General features: G+C 33.8%; 1 protein-coding gene across 4 annotated transcripts; it reads right to left on the bottom strand.

Annotated features, from left to right (window-relative positions):
• Window positions 1-8,849: 8,849 nt before the first annotated feature.
• Window positions 8,850-17,119, bottom strand: Scox (Synthesis of cytochrome c oxidase). Of its 4 annotated transcripts, none has more exons than XM_071595513.1 (6): window positions 16,667-17,119; window positions 16,408-16,600; window positions 16,113-16,310; window positions 12,588-12,802; window positions 10,218-10,379; window positions 8,850-9,064 (listed from the first exon to the last, which is right to left on the bottom strand). In XM_071595513.1, the coding sequence occupies exons 1-5, from the start codon at window positions 16,808-16,810 to the stop codon at window positions 10,230-10,232; spliced, it is 900 nt and encodes a 299-aa protein (XP_071451614.1). In that variant the 5' UTR covers window positions 16,811-17,119; the 3' UTR covers window positions 8,850-9,064; window positions 10,218-10,229. The 4 variants fall into 4 exon arrangements, with proteins under 4 accessions (XP_071451614.1, XP_071451617.1, XP_071451615.1 ...); XM_071595516.1 differs by lacking the exon at window positions 8,850-9,064 and having other exon boundaries at window positions 9,073-10,379; window positions 16,667-16,794; window positions 16,956-17,119; XM_071595514.1 differs by lacking the exon at window positions 8,850-9,064 and having other exon boundaries at window positions 9,073-10,379; window positions 16,667-16,835; window positions 16,956-17,118.
• Window positions 17,120-17,150: the final 31 nt, after the last annotated feature.

The following is a 17,150-nucleotide window of genomic DNA, read 5'->3' as shown; positions in this document are numbered from 1 at the left end:
AAATGGTATTGACAATTGCCAAATACTGTGCAACATTGAAGGTAGTTTTTAAAGATGTTCTTGGAAAGAATGGCTGAGATTGAATTCATATATATATGGCAATGGGGATAGCTAGAAATATGAATGACTGAGCCTATTTTTTCTAAACTTGTTCAACAGAATATTCATATGCATATTTAGGAATTTTATTGGATATTTTGCAAAACATTTAGCAAAATGTTGTCTAATTCTGCAAAGATATGATGCAGAGTCTATAGGAAAAATGCCTTTCTACATACTTATCAGTTCTGACTATTGCTTATTTGAATGAGGATGCTTAGCAGAAGGATTTCTATATAGCCCTAAACAAACAGATGACAGGAAACCTCTCTCCCCACAAAATTATAGGCTGTAACAGAAACCTTCTCATAACCACCATTTGGACAAACATGTGCTCTCACAAATACTGAGGGTAGGGAAATTTTATGTCTACTGCAGCTCAAAGAAAAGACTAATTCCTGCTGGGTGGAGTCTTGAAAAATGACGGAAGTATCATAACTGTGATTTGCCTCAGTAATTTAGAATGCTGGTATTCTGTGATACCCCCTGATGAAGGAGGTTGGCAATAGGTAATTAAATATACTTAAATGTAATATTATTAATTTTAAGATCTTTTTCAAATTTCAATAAAAATATCATAGCAGTGCACAAGTCAATTTAAGTTGTGATACAGAATCTGTAGGCTCATCAACTTTCACAGTAATTGTCACTGAAGCGGAGCAAAAGGGAATTAAAATCTCAATCTTGAAGGAAACTTTGCTGCAGATTAGTAAGGAGGGAGCAGGGTTAGACACTCCTAGTGATTAGATTGATAATGGACCACTCATCAACTATGTAATTAATTAACAGTTGATCTCTGCTTATCCTCAGGTTCTCACCATCATCATTGGTTTGACTTTACATGAGTTTTGCCAGCAATCCTGCCAGAGTCTCCAGTTCAATTCACAAGATATCGTATTTTCCAAGAAGCCATTCAAACAGATTAAGGCACTATTTTTAGATTAAACCATAAATTATAAATGGCCTAGCTGCTCCTCTTTCTGGCTTCCTCATGCTGCAGATACAAACATTACCACAAGACACTGTTGATTCTGGGTACTATTATTCGATTCCATAGCCGTTGAAATTAAATTATTTCTTGAAATTTTTAAAATTATTTTCCCATAAATGAAAAAGAAACACTTTGTTCCAATCCACCACTTTATTACAGGTACGACTAGTTTCGACGCTACGGCGTCATCCTCAGGTACCTGAGTCCTTAGTACCTGAGGATGACGGCATAGCGTCGAAACTAGTCTTACCTGTAATAAAGTGGTGGAGTGGAACAAAGTGTTTCTTTTTCATTTATTAAAATGAACTTCCACAAAGTTGAGGCTGAAACTATTGAAATGATTATTTTCCCATATTATATTTTATACACAACCATGCCTTACCCATATTCATTACTATGGTGTCAAATAACATTGTTTCGGAGTGCCCATGGTCTGTTGATTGGGGAGGCGAATATTCACCAAGATGCAAACCCACTTGGCGCCAATAACTGCATATCACCCACTGCAAACTGTACACCAATATCTCTATGAAAGGGTTAAATATGGCACAATGAATGAAATTTCCAGCCTAAAGGAATTCTAAAAGGAGTAATTACCCTAAGGACAGTTTTTCACCCAGCAAAAAAACATGTGTATCTTGTTTCAGCCACATTTTGTCTCCTGGTTCATGACTAAGGAAATGCACATATCTACAGATACATATCCTGTAGCTATGCATTGTCATACAAAAGATCAATAATTTTTAGCATGCAAATTCGATTTCCTCTCAAATTTCAAAAAATCCTGCAAAATATTTTGACTATGCATACCTGTTTTTCATTACTCATTAAAATTGTACGAATAAATGAAGTATTTGATGGTTAACATCATTTCATCAAAATATAGACATGACGATGCTTAGTTATTGGTGCATTGAGTAAGAGAGAGGGATGCATAGACTTGCCTCCCTCTCTCTTACTCAAAGATACAATTGTACTTTGTCACATGCATTTGCATGTGACAAAGTACAATTGGTGTGATGATAATAAAATTAATGGAAATGTTTCAGCATTGTGATCAGAAATCGGTTATGTATTCAACAAGTATACTTGATTTGAATGAGTGTTAAGATGTGCACACCGGTCATGAAAGATGAGTTAGTCCCTCCTAGATTGATCTTTGGTCATATGAAAGTTCCAAGATTTTTGCTAATGGCTTGCTATGAAAGCATGAAGGGCAAGTTCTGAGGAACATTTAGAAAAGTTTTGGAATGTGTATGACACTGGTGAAAGAATAATTGTAATATGAGGAATTTGTTGGGGTAAGAATGAATCCCTCCAAAACCGTGGCAAAATTGGAGAAAATGTCAAGTGTGTGCATGGTAAGCAGATTGTCTTGAATAGATGGTTTAAGTACAACTTTATTCCATTGTGTACATGGTGATGGGGTGATTCCAAAAGCACTAAGAATTACGTTGCATATGATGAGAAACAGTGTTTAGTGAAGGGCACTAGAGTGAATAGAAGTGTTGAAAGTGGAAACTATTTGATAGTTTCAATGGTGAATTCAGAGAAAAAGTGAGTGTCAAAGAAGGTTAGAGTGCAGAGAATTCCCTAATGCCAAGTATACAAGTTGATAAGCAGTTTCTATTGCTCATTAGGTATTTTTTGCTAACTGATACAATGAGGTATATTGACAATCAATGATAACATTATCATTGTGTAACATTTGTTCTAAGAAATATTTTATTTCTAATTTGTTTTTCTCTATTGAATTGAAAATGTTTCCCATATTATTAGGTAATATTTTATACATCATTTGGCTTGTTGAGCTATGTAGCTCTATAATAGATTTCAAACCAAAATTTTACATTTCTTTACATTTTAAAATGTGACATTACTTTTCAAAAATATATCTATTACTCAATTTATCCATTTGGCTTGGCATCAAACTAATGTTTTCTTTCTCAATTTTGTGAAAAGTTTTCCCCAACAATAAATATTGTAGTTATTTTTTTATAATTGAAAAAGCAATTGAGAGATAAAGAAAAGAGATTTCCCTATTTATCACTCATGAAACAGTGGTCTGCAATTACAACAAATGTGGTGAAACCCGAAAGCATGAAGCTTTCGTAACTTATCACTCATCTGTGTTAATAGGGCAATTCATGTTCCCCAATTTATACAGAGCAATTGGAAGGGTGCCAAGATTTTGGTTTATATGAGACATATGTGAGGTTGCCAGTCTCCACTTGGAATTTTCCACATGGCAATTGTTAAAGATAATTATTTGTATATTCCGGCTTTTTCAACATATTATCCAGCTTATTAACAAGTTATTCACCACTCCATCAAGTGCTGCATTGCATTGATTTTTCTTGACATTTTTTAATAATATGCTTCAGCTCACAAGAATATACTTAACTGCAGATGCTTTCGGACTAACAATGGAGAATGTTGGTGCGTCCAACTTTGGGTAATTATATTCAGATATATTGGACGTTTATAGTCACCTTCTTTTCACCACTTGTTCATTTGAAAAAGAGAATCTCAGTAATCTCAACGAAGGCAAATTGTTAACCGTAACTTGGGCGAAAAACAGATTTATTCAACGTGGACCTCAGAGAATGAAATATGTGGTGTCAAAAACCGCTGATATTTTATAGTTGACCACCACATATATGTTTTAAAGAGAAACCTCGAAATAATATTTAACCTCATGTGCAACAACTAAAATATTATCTCCTTAAACCAGCTCAAAAACACTTTACTAAACGTTATATCTTATGGAATACATACCTTTTGTCGTATAAATTACTACATCTTCGGAAAATACTAACAAAAAGTATTCTTGGCTGCTTACTCGGTAGCATGAGTCTCATACAATAACTATATCTATATATCCAACACATTTAAATAGTCTTTTGAACGATTATTAAGTTTTGAAAGTAAAATTATAGTTTCAGTTGCTCTTATATTTGTACTCCACGACGCACGAGCTTCAAAATAGCGCTTAATCTTACGAGTTACTCATTTCTATTCTCAACGTTGATTGGTCACATTATGGTTAATTTAAATGCAATACTAGATCCTTAATGGTGATTGGCTGGATGTCATTGATGATCCAACAGCTGGGCCATTTCGTAAAAACTCATAAAAAGTATTAAATTTCGTACGTTAAGACGAATCTAATCCCACGTGCTACGATATGAATTTACCCAGTAAGATGTATTACTTCAGGTAAGAATTCCTAGCTTTGAGATTATAAAGTTCTAATAGCAAACCAGCCAATTAATATGACTAAAAATTGAGTGCTAATTCGTCATGAATATTGATAATTAACTATATATTAAAACTTCTACCAGTTAGTCTATTGTCATTTTTTATTAATTGAATGAGCTCGAAAATGCTCTCCTCATTGCATACAACGTATAATCACTGGAGTTGCAAATCAATGGAAACAATGAAGCAAGGGAAATTTTATAAAGCAGATTAATGGTTTATTTGCTTTGATTTTTAATATAAGTTTATACGCCATTAATACTCTAGGGGAACATCTTAAAAAAGTGGAGAAAATTATTATTTAAATTAATAAAGGTTATATACACCTTTCGCAATATGTATCTTCACATTTGATTTTCTTGTTCTGAAGTAAGCAACCTTAATAATAATACAAATTCATAAAGGGGGTTATTTTCTAGCGACTTCATTTTCGTTTCAGGGTAACATGTCATTAACCAAATTATTTTCTTCCAAAAATTGATGTCGCACTTCCTGGGAGAAATTCAGATTAGGAGACGTTGATATCGGGTAAATAACGAGAAATCGAAAATCTAACTTAAATGAAGCCTTAATCAACTCTCAATCAAAATTTTAATATTTATGGAAAATTTCCAAAAACTGATAAATTTCTTTCAGCTGAAAATCCATATGGTCTTCAATAATCAATCGCTGCACATAAAATATGTATAAAATTATTTCACTTAGGTAGGTAGACATTTAGGGACTTGGAATGTATTAAAATGAATTAAGATATTTCCCCGTGCCTCAAAGTTGGGCATAGTTGCAAGTTCACCACACACAACCTTATGACAAACTGACTCATTCTACAAAAAATAATCAATTCTTTTATTAAAAAGTACATCAGAGTTCCCTCTTGCAAGAAGTTTTCTTAATACTCTCTGCCACCACCAACATCTTACTCACTTTTCAAATGTCCTATAATGCTGTTCATAAGTACTGCATTTTGTTAACAAAAAATGATTAACTGTATTACATGAATATATACATCAAGTGCTAAGTGAGGACAGTTATTTGATTGCAATATTTACTAATTCCATGAAGATTTGTGAAACATGATTGGGAGCTAGGCAAATGGGTATTTGGTACACAATATTTAAAACAGGATTATTATTCTATCAATAAGATTTCAAAAGGCCAAACCATGAAGCAGCAAAATGAATTAAATGGTATTTTCCTTGTACCTTTTGTTACAAATCATTTGGTTCGACCAAATAAGTTTTATAGCACTCGGGCACTAAAACTTATTCGTACTGATTTTTCATTTTCAGATTGATTATGGCATAAAAATATTGATTACATTAGATCCCCTTAAAACCCAAAAGTTATTTCACCATTACACTTACTTGCAAATTTGAATGTTAAGTTTAAGCATTTTATTTTGTAATAACTGTTGTGTGTTACCTTGCATAAAAATAAATTACATTGTTTTTATCTGGCAAAATCTATGATACCTGAATGAAGCGAAAGGCACACACTTGAGCATCAAAAACTTTTTAAAATACCATTACCACATCCCTTAGTCCTCACAATGTCACCTGAAGAAGTCCTGAGAAAAAAAAGGTTACCTTGGCATACAACATTTTTAATTCTTCTCCAGTGAATATTGTCCGCAAATGGTTTTTAATCATGTAGGGAATCACTAAAAAAAGCACAGTAAACATTAAAATAAGCTGAGATTGTGCTCTCCTGTTCATTCATACACACAAGGGAAAATTTAACTCTGTTGCAGAGCTTACATGTGTCACATTTTGGTGAATTAAATGTTTACTAGTTGCTCATTATGGATATTTTTGAAATTTTATTTCTAATGAATAAGAAACTATGGTTTGCGTAATCAAAGTAATGCGTTGAAATGGCTCTCGGACATGATGAGAAATGAGTCGATGATATTAATAGAAGTTGTAGCCATCTTGTTTAGCACAGCTGTACCATAACATGGGTCTCAACTCACCCTTATGAGCTGAGTTTATGACAGAAGTCTATATTTTCAATCTTTTGCAATCACCGAAAGTTCTGCTGCTCTATGAACACCTAAAATTAGATAACGCAAGCATGTTGTAGATACAAAGCAAAGAAGCAATTGAATTGATGATAAAAAAACTACCTTTTCTTGGACGTTTTCAATTTTTTTACTCCATATAAGGATTCTCAAACCTACGTGGTGCACATTCATGAAACCACAGTGTGATTCAATATATCTTACTAAATTCGACTCCCATTTACAATTAAGAACTTTCAGCTCTCTTTTTCAGTTTCACTGGGTGTAAAATTACTACTACCATATAATTCATCATAAATTATGAAGCTACTTAAGTTTTAAAAGAACACATTTTACGGCCTAGCTCATGCAAGATCTATACAGGAGATTAATACAGCAAAACTTGTATGACAGAACCAGATGCAGGTCTGAGCAATATCTTCAAACAGTCCCAACTATACCCAAGATGTGTGACTTCCTGAGATCTTAGCAGTATGCAGGAGAAGGAACTGGCCCTCATTCCCTTAATTTTGATTTTCACACCCTGTTGGGCTTAGCGTCAGGTGGAGGTGAGCTCTGCCAACACACATAACCAACATTTGGATTGAAGAGGATTAAAATAGTCCATACTTCATCAATACACATGGATTAGCATAGCGTGCATTACAAATTTGGAATAGCAATCTAGAATATAACCACTGTGCATTTCATGTTCATTTAAGATGAATTCAGACAAAATTTCGATGAAATTGAGAATGTGAAAAAGTCTTTTCACTCAAAACACAATTCCTGACAACAGATGATGAAACATTTTGACTTAATTAAGGGACACACATGGAATTATTGTAGTTACAAAGAAGAATGACATTATTTATACAACTTGCTGACATTTGGAGATCTAAATTAAGCATTTGCCCCATTTAGAGAAAAATACCCAAGACATACTTACATGATAAAACATTAAAATAAGCTTGAAAGATACAGGATGCAGCCACACAAGTCACCACAGATGCTCAAGGGAACATTATAGGTGAGTACAGCTATATACAGTTCACCTTAACAAGGCACCTTCGCGTGTAATTACAAACGATTCACATCCAAAATTCCTACACCTGGAAACTTCTTTGTGCACTAATTATGCATTCAGTCAAACTATTTTTCATCCTTTAACTTTTCATGACTTACAAAAAAACTAAAATATAATGTAAACATTTTCATACAGACAAAATTTACAATTGTATTACTATATGTTCATGAAGCTGATATTTTTCCTGTTTTCAATTTAAAAAAAATTAACATACAGCAATAAACTTTTAGGGTAACTATCCAAATGGGTTGTTTAACATATCATCTCTGGCTAGTTTCCAATACTATGGCAAGATACGAGGGTCATCCGGAAAGTAGTACCCGTTCGTGCCGCATGAAGTGCTGACGATGCGAGTAGCCGCTGGATGAGGTCAGATAGCTTCAGTGGCTTGTCTGCCTTCTCTGAGCCAAGTTGCGTGACGCTAGCATTGCCTGTGTTGTTTCTGTGATTGTTTACAATGTTTAAAAAAATTGAGAACGCCGCCAGTTGTGAAGTGAGGGCAGTGATTAAATTCCTCAATGCAAGAAACGTTCGCCCATGTGATATTCATCGCCAATTAAAGGAGGTGTATGGAGACAATGTAATGGACGAGTCGTCTGTTCGGCGGTGGTGTCGCAACTTCAACATGGGGAGGGGGAACACACACGACGATGAGCGTTCGGGGAGACCGTCTGTCATTACAGACCAACTGGTGAGCTCAGTTGACGAATTCGTGAGGAACGATCGGCGCGTCACAATTGATGACATCTGTGAGCATTTTCCCAATGTTTCTCGAACAATTGTTCATGAAATTGTTAAACACCATCTGCATTATGCAAAAATTTGTGCAAGATGGGTCCCTCGCGTATCTCAATGAGCTGGCGGCGAAGGACTATGCAGCAGGAATACAGAAACTTGTCACACGTTATGACAAATGCCTTAATTTGCTTGGAGATTATGTTGAGAAGTAGTTTAAAGTATCCTCTTTCAAATAAAATTTTTTATGTTTGTTAATATTTACTTTTGTGTCTATTTCACGAACGGGTACTACTTTCCGGATGACCCTCGTATATACACTTGTATGTGTGTGTCAAACATATGAGTACAGACCAGTACTAATATTCATTACATATCAAACAAATACTGAAATTCAAAAGTACTTTTACAATAAAATTTCCTCAGCTATAGAAAACAGGCAAAATCAATAGCTGATTAACAAAGTTGAAATAATTCTTTAATATTTTCCTTCATAATTAGAATGTTCTTCACAGTTGCTATTCTAATTATTGCTTGCAGTGCACCGTTTTTACTGGCTCATTCATGCTGAATACTTGTGCAACACAATTATCACTGAACAAACCATTATTAGTTAAAATTATAATTAAAAATTCAAACAATTCACCCAGCACTTCACTAAATTTAGTATTTCAAAAAATGTGGACAGGAGCACAGTAATACTGAGTTGTGTTGGGCTAATAGCTTGAGGGCCAGAGTTAAATTCCAGTTGATGACCCTCAATACCCTAAGCTTCAACCAAGTTCCACGGAAATTTTCATGCATCAGATCTTGGGGAACCACAGAAAGGAACTATCCCCCCTATCCTGGTGTTTTACTGCTGGGCTTGCTGCTAGATGAACTTCACCCTCACCTATCAAATCAAACTTTGGGTTGATTACTTTGTTATTATGTGGACGTCAACTCATCTTAGTGAATATCCATAATTTTCACTGGATCCAAGTACTACTGTATACAGTGAGTTTTAGTGGATATCCACAGAAATTCTGAGTGGGATCTTGCATGCAAAAATACATGTAGACACATTTTTCTTTTATCACAAAAATTTAATCAAGGTTTGTAATCATAAAAGTGAAAATAAATTCAACCAGCATGAATGGAAGCACAAGCATATATGTACACATATAATTTTTAAGAAAAATAAGTTAAAATCACTAAGACCTAAGTGTCGTAAAAACAGAAAACAAAAGAATGGTTATGTAATGAGAGAATGTAATGAAATGAAATTTTCAACAAATAATACATTCAACGCAGTAAATTGTTATTATAAAATAAGAGGGAAGGAACAATTAATTCACTGCATACTTGCTAATTAGCTACCATGAATTATGCTCAAAGAAAAACTATGTATTTGAAAGTAGAAAAAAATAAAGAATAGCGAATGGTCATCATCACCATCATTACAAGATTTCCTCTTTTCAATTAAGTTTGAGATATTTCTTTCATGATTATAAGACATAAAAATATCTCTACTTAATGAGTCAGTCTCATTTAAGAAATGCAAACTAATAATATGGCATTTAATAGGCACAAATAATGATAATGCAAGATTTTGCATTAGTACATCTTCAGAAGGCACCATCACCAGAAGCATCATCAAGACTTGGAACTAAGGCCAAACATAGAAAATGAACATAGTTGTCATACAAACAGGACAACCACAGACATATACTATTTACTGGGGAGAAATGAATTATGTTAACCTTCGGGGAAAAATTATTATATTCACATACTACAAAAGACTTTTAAGTACTGCTCAATATAAAGCTTATTTACCACTTTGTGAAGTCTATAAATGCAATAAAATGACTGATAACTCATCTAATAATCACATTATGAAGCCTGCTAATTAAAACCCTCGGGAACGAATATGTGAAAACAAGTTGCCACAAAGAAACTGCTGCACTTTTGATATCAGCACTCATTACAATAAAATATAGCATACCTAAGCACTGAGTATTACAATATTTCACACTCTTCTCTAACTAAATGACTGCCCAACTCACATAATAACTTTTTCAGAAAAAGAATGTCTTGTGTTCCTGCTCATACTTGGCAAAGTGTACAAGAACACTGTTGGCTATTTCTTCTGCATTTCTATTTTGTCCATAATAGTCCACAAACTCGCCATCTGGACTTATGAGGTATATGATAATTGTATGGTCCACCTGAAATTTAAAAAATATAAGAAAGAAATAGTGTACAAGTCTATAACAAATTAAGGGTATAAAATGAAGTATTTGGGAAGAACCAATTGGATATCTTCTCATCCCATCTAACATTTTGCTTTCAATTGGGAAACAAAATTACACTATTGTATTAAACATAGCTCAATCAATGAAATTAAAATGTTATTTCTTCAGGTTACTCAGTAAAACAAAATCTCTCTTTCAAAAATAATCAATTTGGTCAATACAATTTTTGGCCCGATAACAAAAACCAGGGAGTAAGTCCAATCTTAACTCTTCAACACTCCACTTCTTCATAAGGCATAGTTGATAAATACAGGGTGCAGCAACATAACTTCCTTTTTTGAAAGCATTTTGCATTTGAAAAAAGGAAATTATTCACCCTGTGCATTTTCCCAACCTTAAAGAGGACTTTTATAACTCAAGAATAACAGAAGCAGTTTCCATCATTTTAACAAGTTTTACAGCCTTACATCATGAAGGTTTACAATAAAAAACATTTCAAACAAAAAATGCACGCCTATGTGGGCTGAGTTTAGATTATTATCATTAAACTCTTGGTATGTTCAGTAATTAATTATAAGTTATTATTATTATTATTACTTTTTATTTGCCCAGAGATCACAATACAAAAATACCAGGTGGGTGGTGTATGTACATGATATAAGGCACGTCAATTAGCCTGAATAATTATAAGAATCATCAGCTCAAATACATGTTGAAGAGAAGGAAATAATGACGATATTGATTTAAAATATCTTTTTATCTATTGCCATAAAAAACTTTTAATTTTAGAAAACAGTTTGAACATAAAATTATCATCTTCAGATACAAATGAAAAATGATTGTATCCATCATTGCATGCATTGGGAAGGTATGTGCTATACCTGCAATGATTGAAACAAGAATGTGATGGTTATACCTGGAGAGAACAACATTATGTTGAAACCATGAGGTAAATTTAAAAGTTATCAATTGATATAGATGCAATGTAACTTTAGCCCATTATTCATAACCTCCACAAAGTGACAGCCAAGTTTCAACACACACTATCTTGAAATAAACAGTTTGTTTCTAAATTTATAATTTAAATGAATCAATAAAAGTGCTTCTGACAGAAATAAATAGCAAAAGTAAACTTCGGCACAGGGTCAGCTCCATAGTTCAGTATTTTAAGGCTTTACATTGTTCAATCAAGTCAATTACACTTGAGTGTAAATGGACACCAGTGTTTCTTTGAAGCTTGGAGATTATTTGAAAAAAATGTCAAGGCAAGTTATCAATGAAAATATGGTTAAACTACAACATAATTCACATATTTTTTTTAATATGAAGAGGTCATTAATTGGATTGGCACGCAGTCTGGCAGAGATACTTGTTTAATTAAGACATTCAAATGTTTATCTTCATTTCCTTGTTCTATCAAATGATCACACTGACAATACCATTATTGCCTATGGGAAACCCTTCATCAACTTGACTCTTATCAAATCAACTAAGAGGTAATCAGCAACCTGGATGCTAGGATGATAAGGTAAGGGTGGATTCACCAGATTTTTCACAATAATAATTTATTAGCAGTGAGCCTTTCTTCCCCTACACTATATAAATTATGACATTGGTAAATGACATAGTGTTGTTTGAAAGCATGCATTAATTATGTATCTGGGCATAGGTCTCAAAATCCACAATAATAGTTCTGAGACAGGTTCCAAATTAGCTTGAAATAGCTATGCAGCTCCAGGAGGCTCCTAAATAAAATCACAAATACTGTGAAGAACATATTTGGTTGCATGATTCAATCATTTATTACCAGAATGTATGCTAAAATTGAGGGACCGAAAAATATTGTGCACATGCCATAACATTGTACTACACAAAAGGAACCACAAATCAAGTTCAACATAGGAGTTTAAATTTGGACAGGCCTAGGAGATGTATTCAAAATATTTCATCATCAGGGGAAGACAATTTATGGAGAACCAACATGACACAACAAATATAACCTAAAAAATGATACCAGGGTAGCAATATGATTTACACATGAAAATTTAGAAATTTATAGTGCAAAAAAATTACACCTAGAACATTTCAACACTTAACGCCTCTTCATTCATATTCTTAACGTTACTGATTTATTCACAAATATTAATGGTATTGATAAACAAATGTGCCAGAACAACTTACTATGTAGTCATCATCATCGTCATGAGACCCAGCACTGAAGTACACCCTATATGCCTTACATGCTTTCTCAACTTGCTCCAGGGATCCTGTTAGGCCAAGAATTTTAGATGAAAACTCTTTCACATACTTCCCTACAACTTTTGTAGTGTCCCTCACTGGATCTACTGTTATGAATAAAGGTTGAATTTTTCCAGTGAACCCTGAATCTTTTTTGTCTGAAAAAAATGAAAAAGAAAATATTCATTACTTTTAGAAGGAATGTCAAACAAAAAAGGTGATCCAATTTGCAGGAAAATGTTTGCACAGGTATACCATGGGATGCTATGAATTGGGGACATGAGTTGCTCTTCCATTAGTTTATAAAAGAACTAATGACTAAGGTTAAATTCCAACCAAAAGTTACAACTATATTCAATACAGTTGTAACGTATTTGTCTCATATAATATATATGAACCAAAAAGAGAGCATCTTAAAATATTCAGACTTTTTTAAGTCTATTCTGCAACTACATATTTCCTCAACTATGGTGTACATTGACAAACTAAAACTACGTAACAATAATGGATTTAGTCCTCTATATAAACATTATATACCAACTAATAAAATGCACAAGGTCAAAATGGGGTTCCTCTGGTCATCTTTAGGACGTCAAATTATAGGGAATTACCTTGTATAAAATAAGAATACATAAGTTTATTATTGTAATAATACCAGTATGGAAGACAGCATATAATATAACACTACATATGATGCAAGTATAAATAAAAGACTAACTGAAAACAAACAAAGAAATTATGGGAAAAGCATAATTGACAGTTGAAAAACTTCGATTCAAACAGGCATACGTACTTCATATCCTTGGCCAATAACAAATGAAATGTACAAGCACAGCTTGTAACACAGAGCATCTAATTAACAGATTCGTATACCTATATTTGATACATTTATTCATTAAACAACAAGAGGTAGAATGCTAGATGTGTACATGAAAACAATGAAAAAGTAAATTTGACAAAAGGAAAGCGTAAAAAAATAACTAGCGTGACTACTCTTCATTAGGCAGAATTATGTGCATGACAGGGTTTGACCCGTTATCTGTATCTGTGGAAAATTCCCACCATGAAGGGCAGTAATTGGGAGGGGAGAGATATCGAGAAGTGCAAATTATGAAGTGAAAATAGTATATCATCCATTATGAGATGCAGACAACAATAAAAACTAAGCTCAGCATGTCCAAATACAATAAAACGTAGAATAAGCCACATCACAGGAAGTTCAGATGCACTATAATATCTAGTTGCTTATTTTAGTAAATTAGTTTATTAAGTGCATATATAAATATAGGTGCAGGTGAGAACATTACCTTAAAAGCCCCCAGTGGTGGTTAGGTAACGTTCTCACTTGCCAACCCAGGTTTGATTCCCACCTCGGTGGGTATTCCCCACCTAGGGCATGGGTGTTCATAATTGTCTTTAATGTAATGTTTAGGGCTTAGATGGAAAAAGGGATAATATTGTCTATATCATTCCTTCTTCTTTATAAAGACATTAAACAAATAAATAAATCAATTGCAACACTTTCAGAGTGTAAAAATTATTCACCTTGACCAGGATTTTACACTCTGAAATTGTTGCATTGATATGCACATTAGCAGATGACACCATTAAAAGTTACTGTCGCAGCATCTCCCGCAGTTTCTTTGGAAATAAAGTAATGTTTTATTTATTGAAAAATTTATTTTGCAACCAGAGAATATGACATTTACAGATCTCAAGAGATAGGTTGGTCTTTAGTCCATGTCATTATTCATCCACATGAAAAATTCCCTACTAGTTCTTATCATTATGAAAAGTCAGATGAGAGAAATATCAGGGACAGTGTCCTCAATTTGTAAACTTACGTAAAGTCAATCAGGGATCTTTTCCCAGGGATTCAGCCCTTAACACAGTTACTCCTAAGCAGAATACCTCATGCTTCAGCAACAATGAGATACCATTGCTATTTCTGGAGTACATGGGCCAGCCCAATTTTATGGGACATAATCAAATGGTTGTTCATGTATCAGCACATTAACTCCATTTACAATTGTATATTGGACCGCTGTTAAAAACTGCCCAGGGAGGGCAAAAAATGATGGTGCAGTCCCACATTCCACCACGAACATAAGTTTCATCACCCCCGACAATTCTATCTCTTAGACCTTCATACTGGACCCAAAGTTAAGGTTCTCCAAGAGGGGGATCCTTAAATTACATCACAGGCCGTTTTCAGCTTTTCTTTACCTCCTTACCCTCAAAGAATCCAAAAGATATGAACCCCCCAACTTACGTAACTATCGGCACTATTGCATGCATCAAAAATGTACCTTTTTCTAAACCAAAGAAAAAGACTTATAGACTTTATGATATAGACTTGATTTATAAGTTTAATGAAATATTTTCAAATCCAATTGTCTACTGATCACTTCAATTGGGTATATGTTTGTCAACAGAATATATTAGAATTCATAGAGCATAATGAAACAAAAATTTCAAAAATCTTGACTAATATACTGGGCATCACTTTGCATAAATTATTAATCATGCATAATGTACATGTATACAACACATATAAGTATTTTTATCTATTCAATAAATGCAGATAAATATCTAAATAATTTTGAAAAAAAGTTTCATCAGCGAGCATTTACACGATTTGTTCTTGGGTGATTGAGGATAATTAAAGTTCCTCCTCTAATAGCAATGGCTGATATGGAGTTATTATAAAATGACACACCACCTTTCCCCAAAGCACCTCAATCCTGAAAGACACAATTTTCTCGTGGGAGGGAGTGAAACTTTACCCCTACATTGTGCCTCCCCTGATTATCTTCCTAGTTGCCCCTGCACCATTTCCTTACTCCCCACTCCATCCTGTACCCCCTTGACATCAAACCCCTACCTATTCCTTCACCTCCACAGGAGTATATATGCCTCTGACTGTTCTTGAAAACTGATTAACTGAAACCACTTGATACTAGTAAAATTTTAGTCCACGGATGGTGTTTTTCATTTCAACTACTCAATAATTCACTGATATCTATACAATTCTCTTATCTAATGTCTTTAGAGCTTCTTGTAATATCATGGGAATATCTTTTATCTCTTTCATTAACCTGAATTGCACCAGTTGACTACATGGTCCACAATTAATACTTAATAAAACTGCCATTGCCATACCGTACAATTAATTTCAAAACTTTTAATGCAATAATTTAATAAATCGTAAGAGCTTTTTATTGTTTTCAATGAAAATACCTGGGCTAAACATTTATTATCTGAGAAATAACAAAGATGCCATTAAGCTCTTTGAAATGTGTGACAGGAATGACTAATACCTTTGATTAAAAATTTTTATTTTTTTATTTGATATTCTTTGTAACCTCATTTACTTATAAATACCATGCTTGAACCATAGTTGAAAGTTTTGTACATTAGATAAGGTTTATTAGTAATTTAACAAGTATACACGCGACAGGTACTTACCGAGGATGTTCACAGTTTCTGCCATTTTTTCTAATTCGTCAGGACATACGTCTGGGCAATGGGTAAATCCAAAATAAATAAGAAGCCATTTTCCAATAAAATCCTCACTTTTAGTAGGTTTGTTGTTGTGGTCTACTAAATCAAATCGTCCCCCAATTTTTGCTTTTCCCAGTACTCTCTTCCTCTCTCTTTCAATTGCTTATGAAAGAATGAACACACCGTTATCAAATAAACTTCATTTGCGTCAGGAGATATTGCCCACTATCATTTTAATTCATTTTCATTTTGTGCTTACCTAATTCCTTCTCTCGCTTCACATACAACATAAAAGCAAGAAGACTTCCACCAATAACAGTAGTAATAGCAAAACTCTTCCACGTAATAGGCCCTTTTCCTTTTCCACTACCTTTTAAATTTTGGTTTGGTAGAGGAGTAGTATAGCACATAACTTTACTGTTATGCAAATATCTCCTCGATATAGACCTTACCTAAAGAAAATTTGAATGATAAATGCTTCAATTATAATTAAATTATACGCGTGTAACTCTACCAACCGAATCGGAATGAAGGCTATTCCTATAGGCCGCGACATTTCCTCCCAGAATGCATGATGTGCTCCTCAAAACTGCTGGTTTCCACTTCAATAAGGTCCAGTTTTTCATGTGAAATAGCTTAGTTTGCGCTGAAACGGAACACATTCTTCACGAAATTGAAGACGAACTCCTGAAAAATGTTTTACAATTGCCCACAAAACCTCGGAGATAGCAGTCCAAAAATAGGGGATTACTAATTTTCCAGAGGTGACACAATTTCAAAGAGAGAGTCAACGTTAACCAGACATACTAAAAAATCAGGAGATCCAAACTGATTTACTAATAACATAACTCGAAATGTCTCATTCATCACCATGAAATTCTCAAAGTTCTAACCCAACAATTCACAACGTTAGCGACTCTGTTCCTCATCCCAGTCAACTCGGAATTCATCCCATGCCTACAAAATACCTTATTTCAATTGTTTCATCACTCGCCCTCTCCT

The sequence above is a fragment of the Hetaerina americana genome, unplaced genomic scaffold (genome assembly GCF_022747635.1).
Source record: "Hetaerina americana unplaced genomic scaffold, ioHetAmer1.1.p SCAF_7, whole genome shotgun sequence".
In the NCBI taxonomy this organism is placed as follows: Eukaryota; Metazoa; Arthropoda; class Insecta; order Odonata; family Calopterygidae; genus Hetaerina; species Hetaerina americana.
Note: the sequence above shows the minus strand (reverse complement) of the source record. Positions and strands in the feature narration are given on the sequence as shown.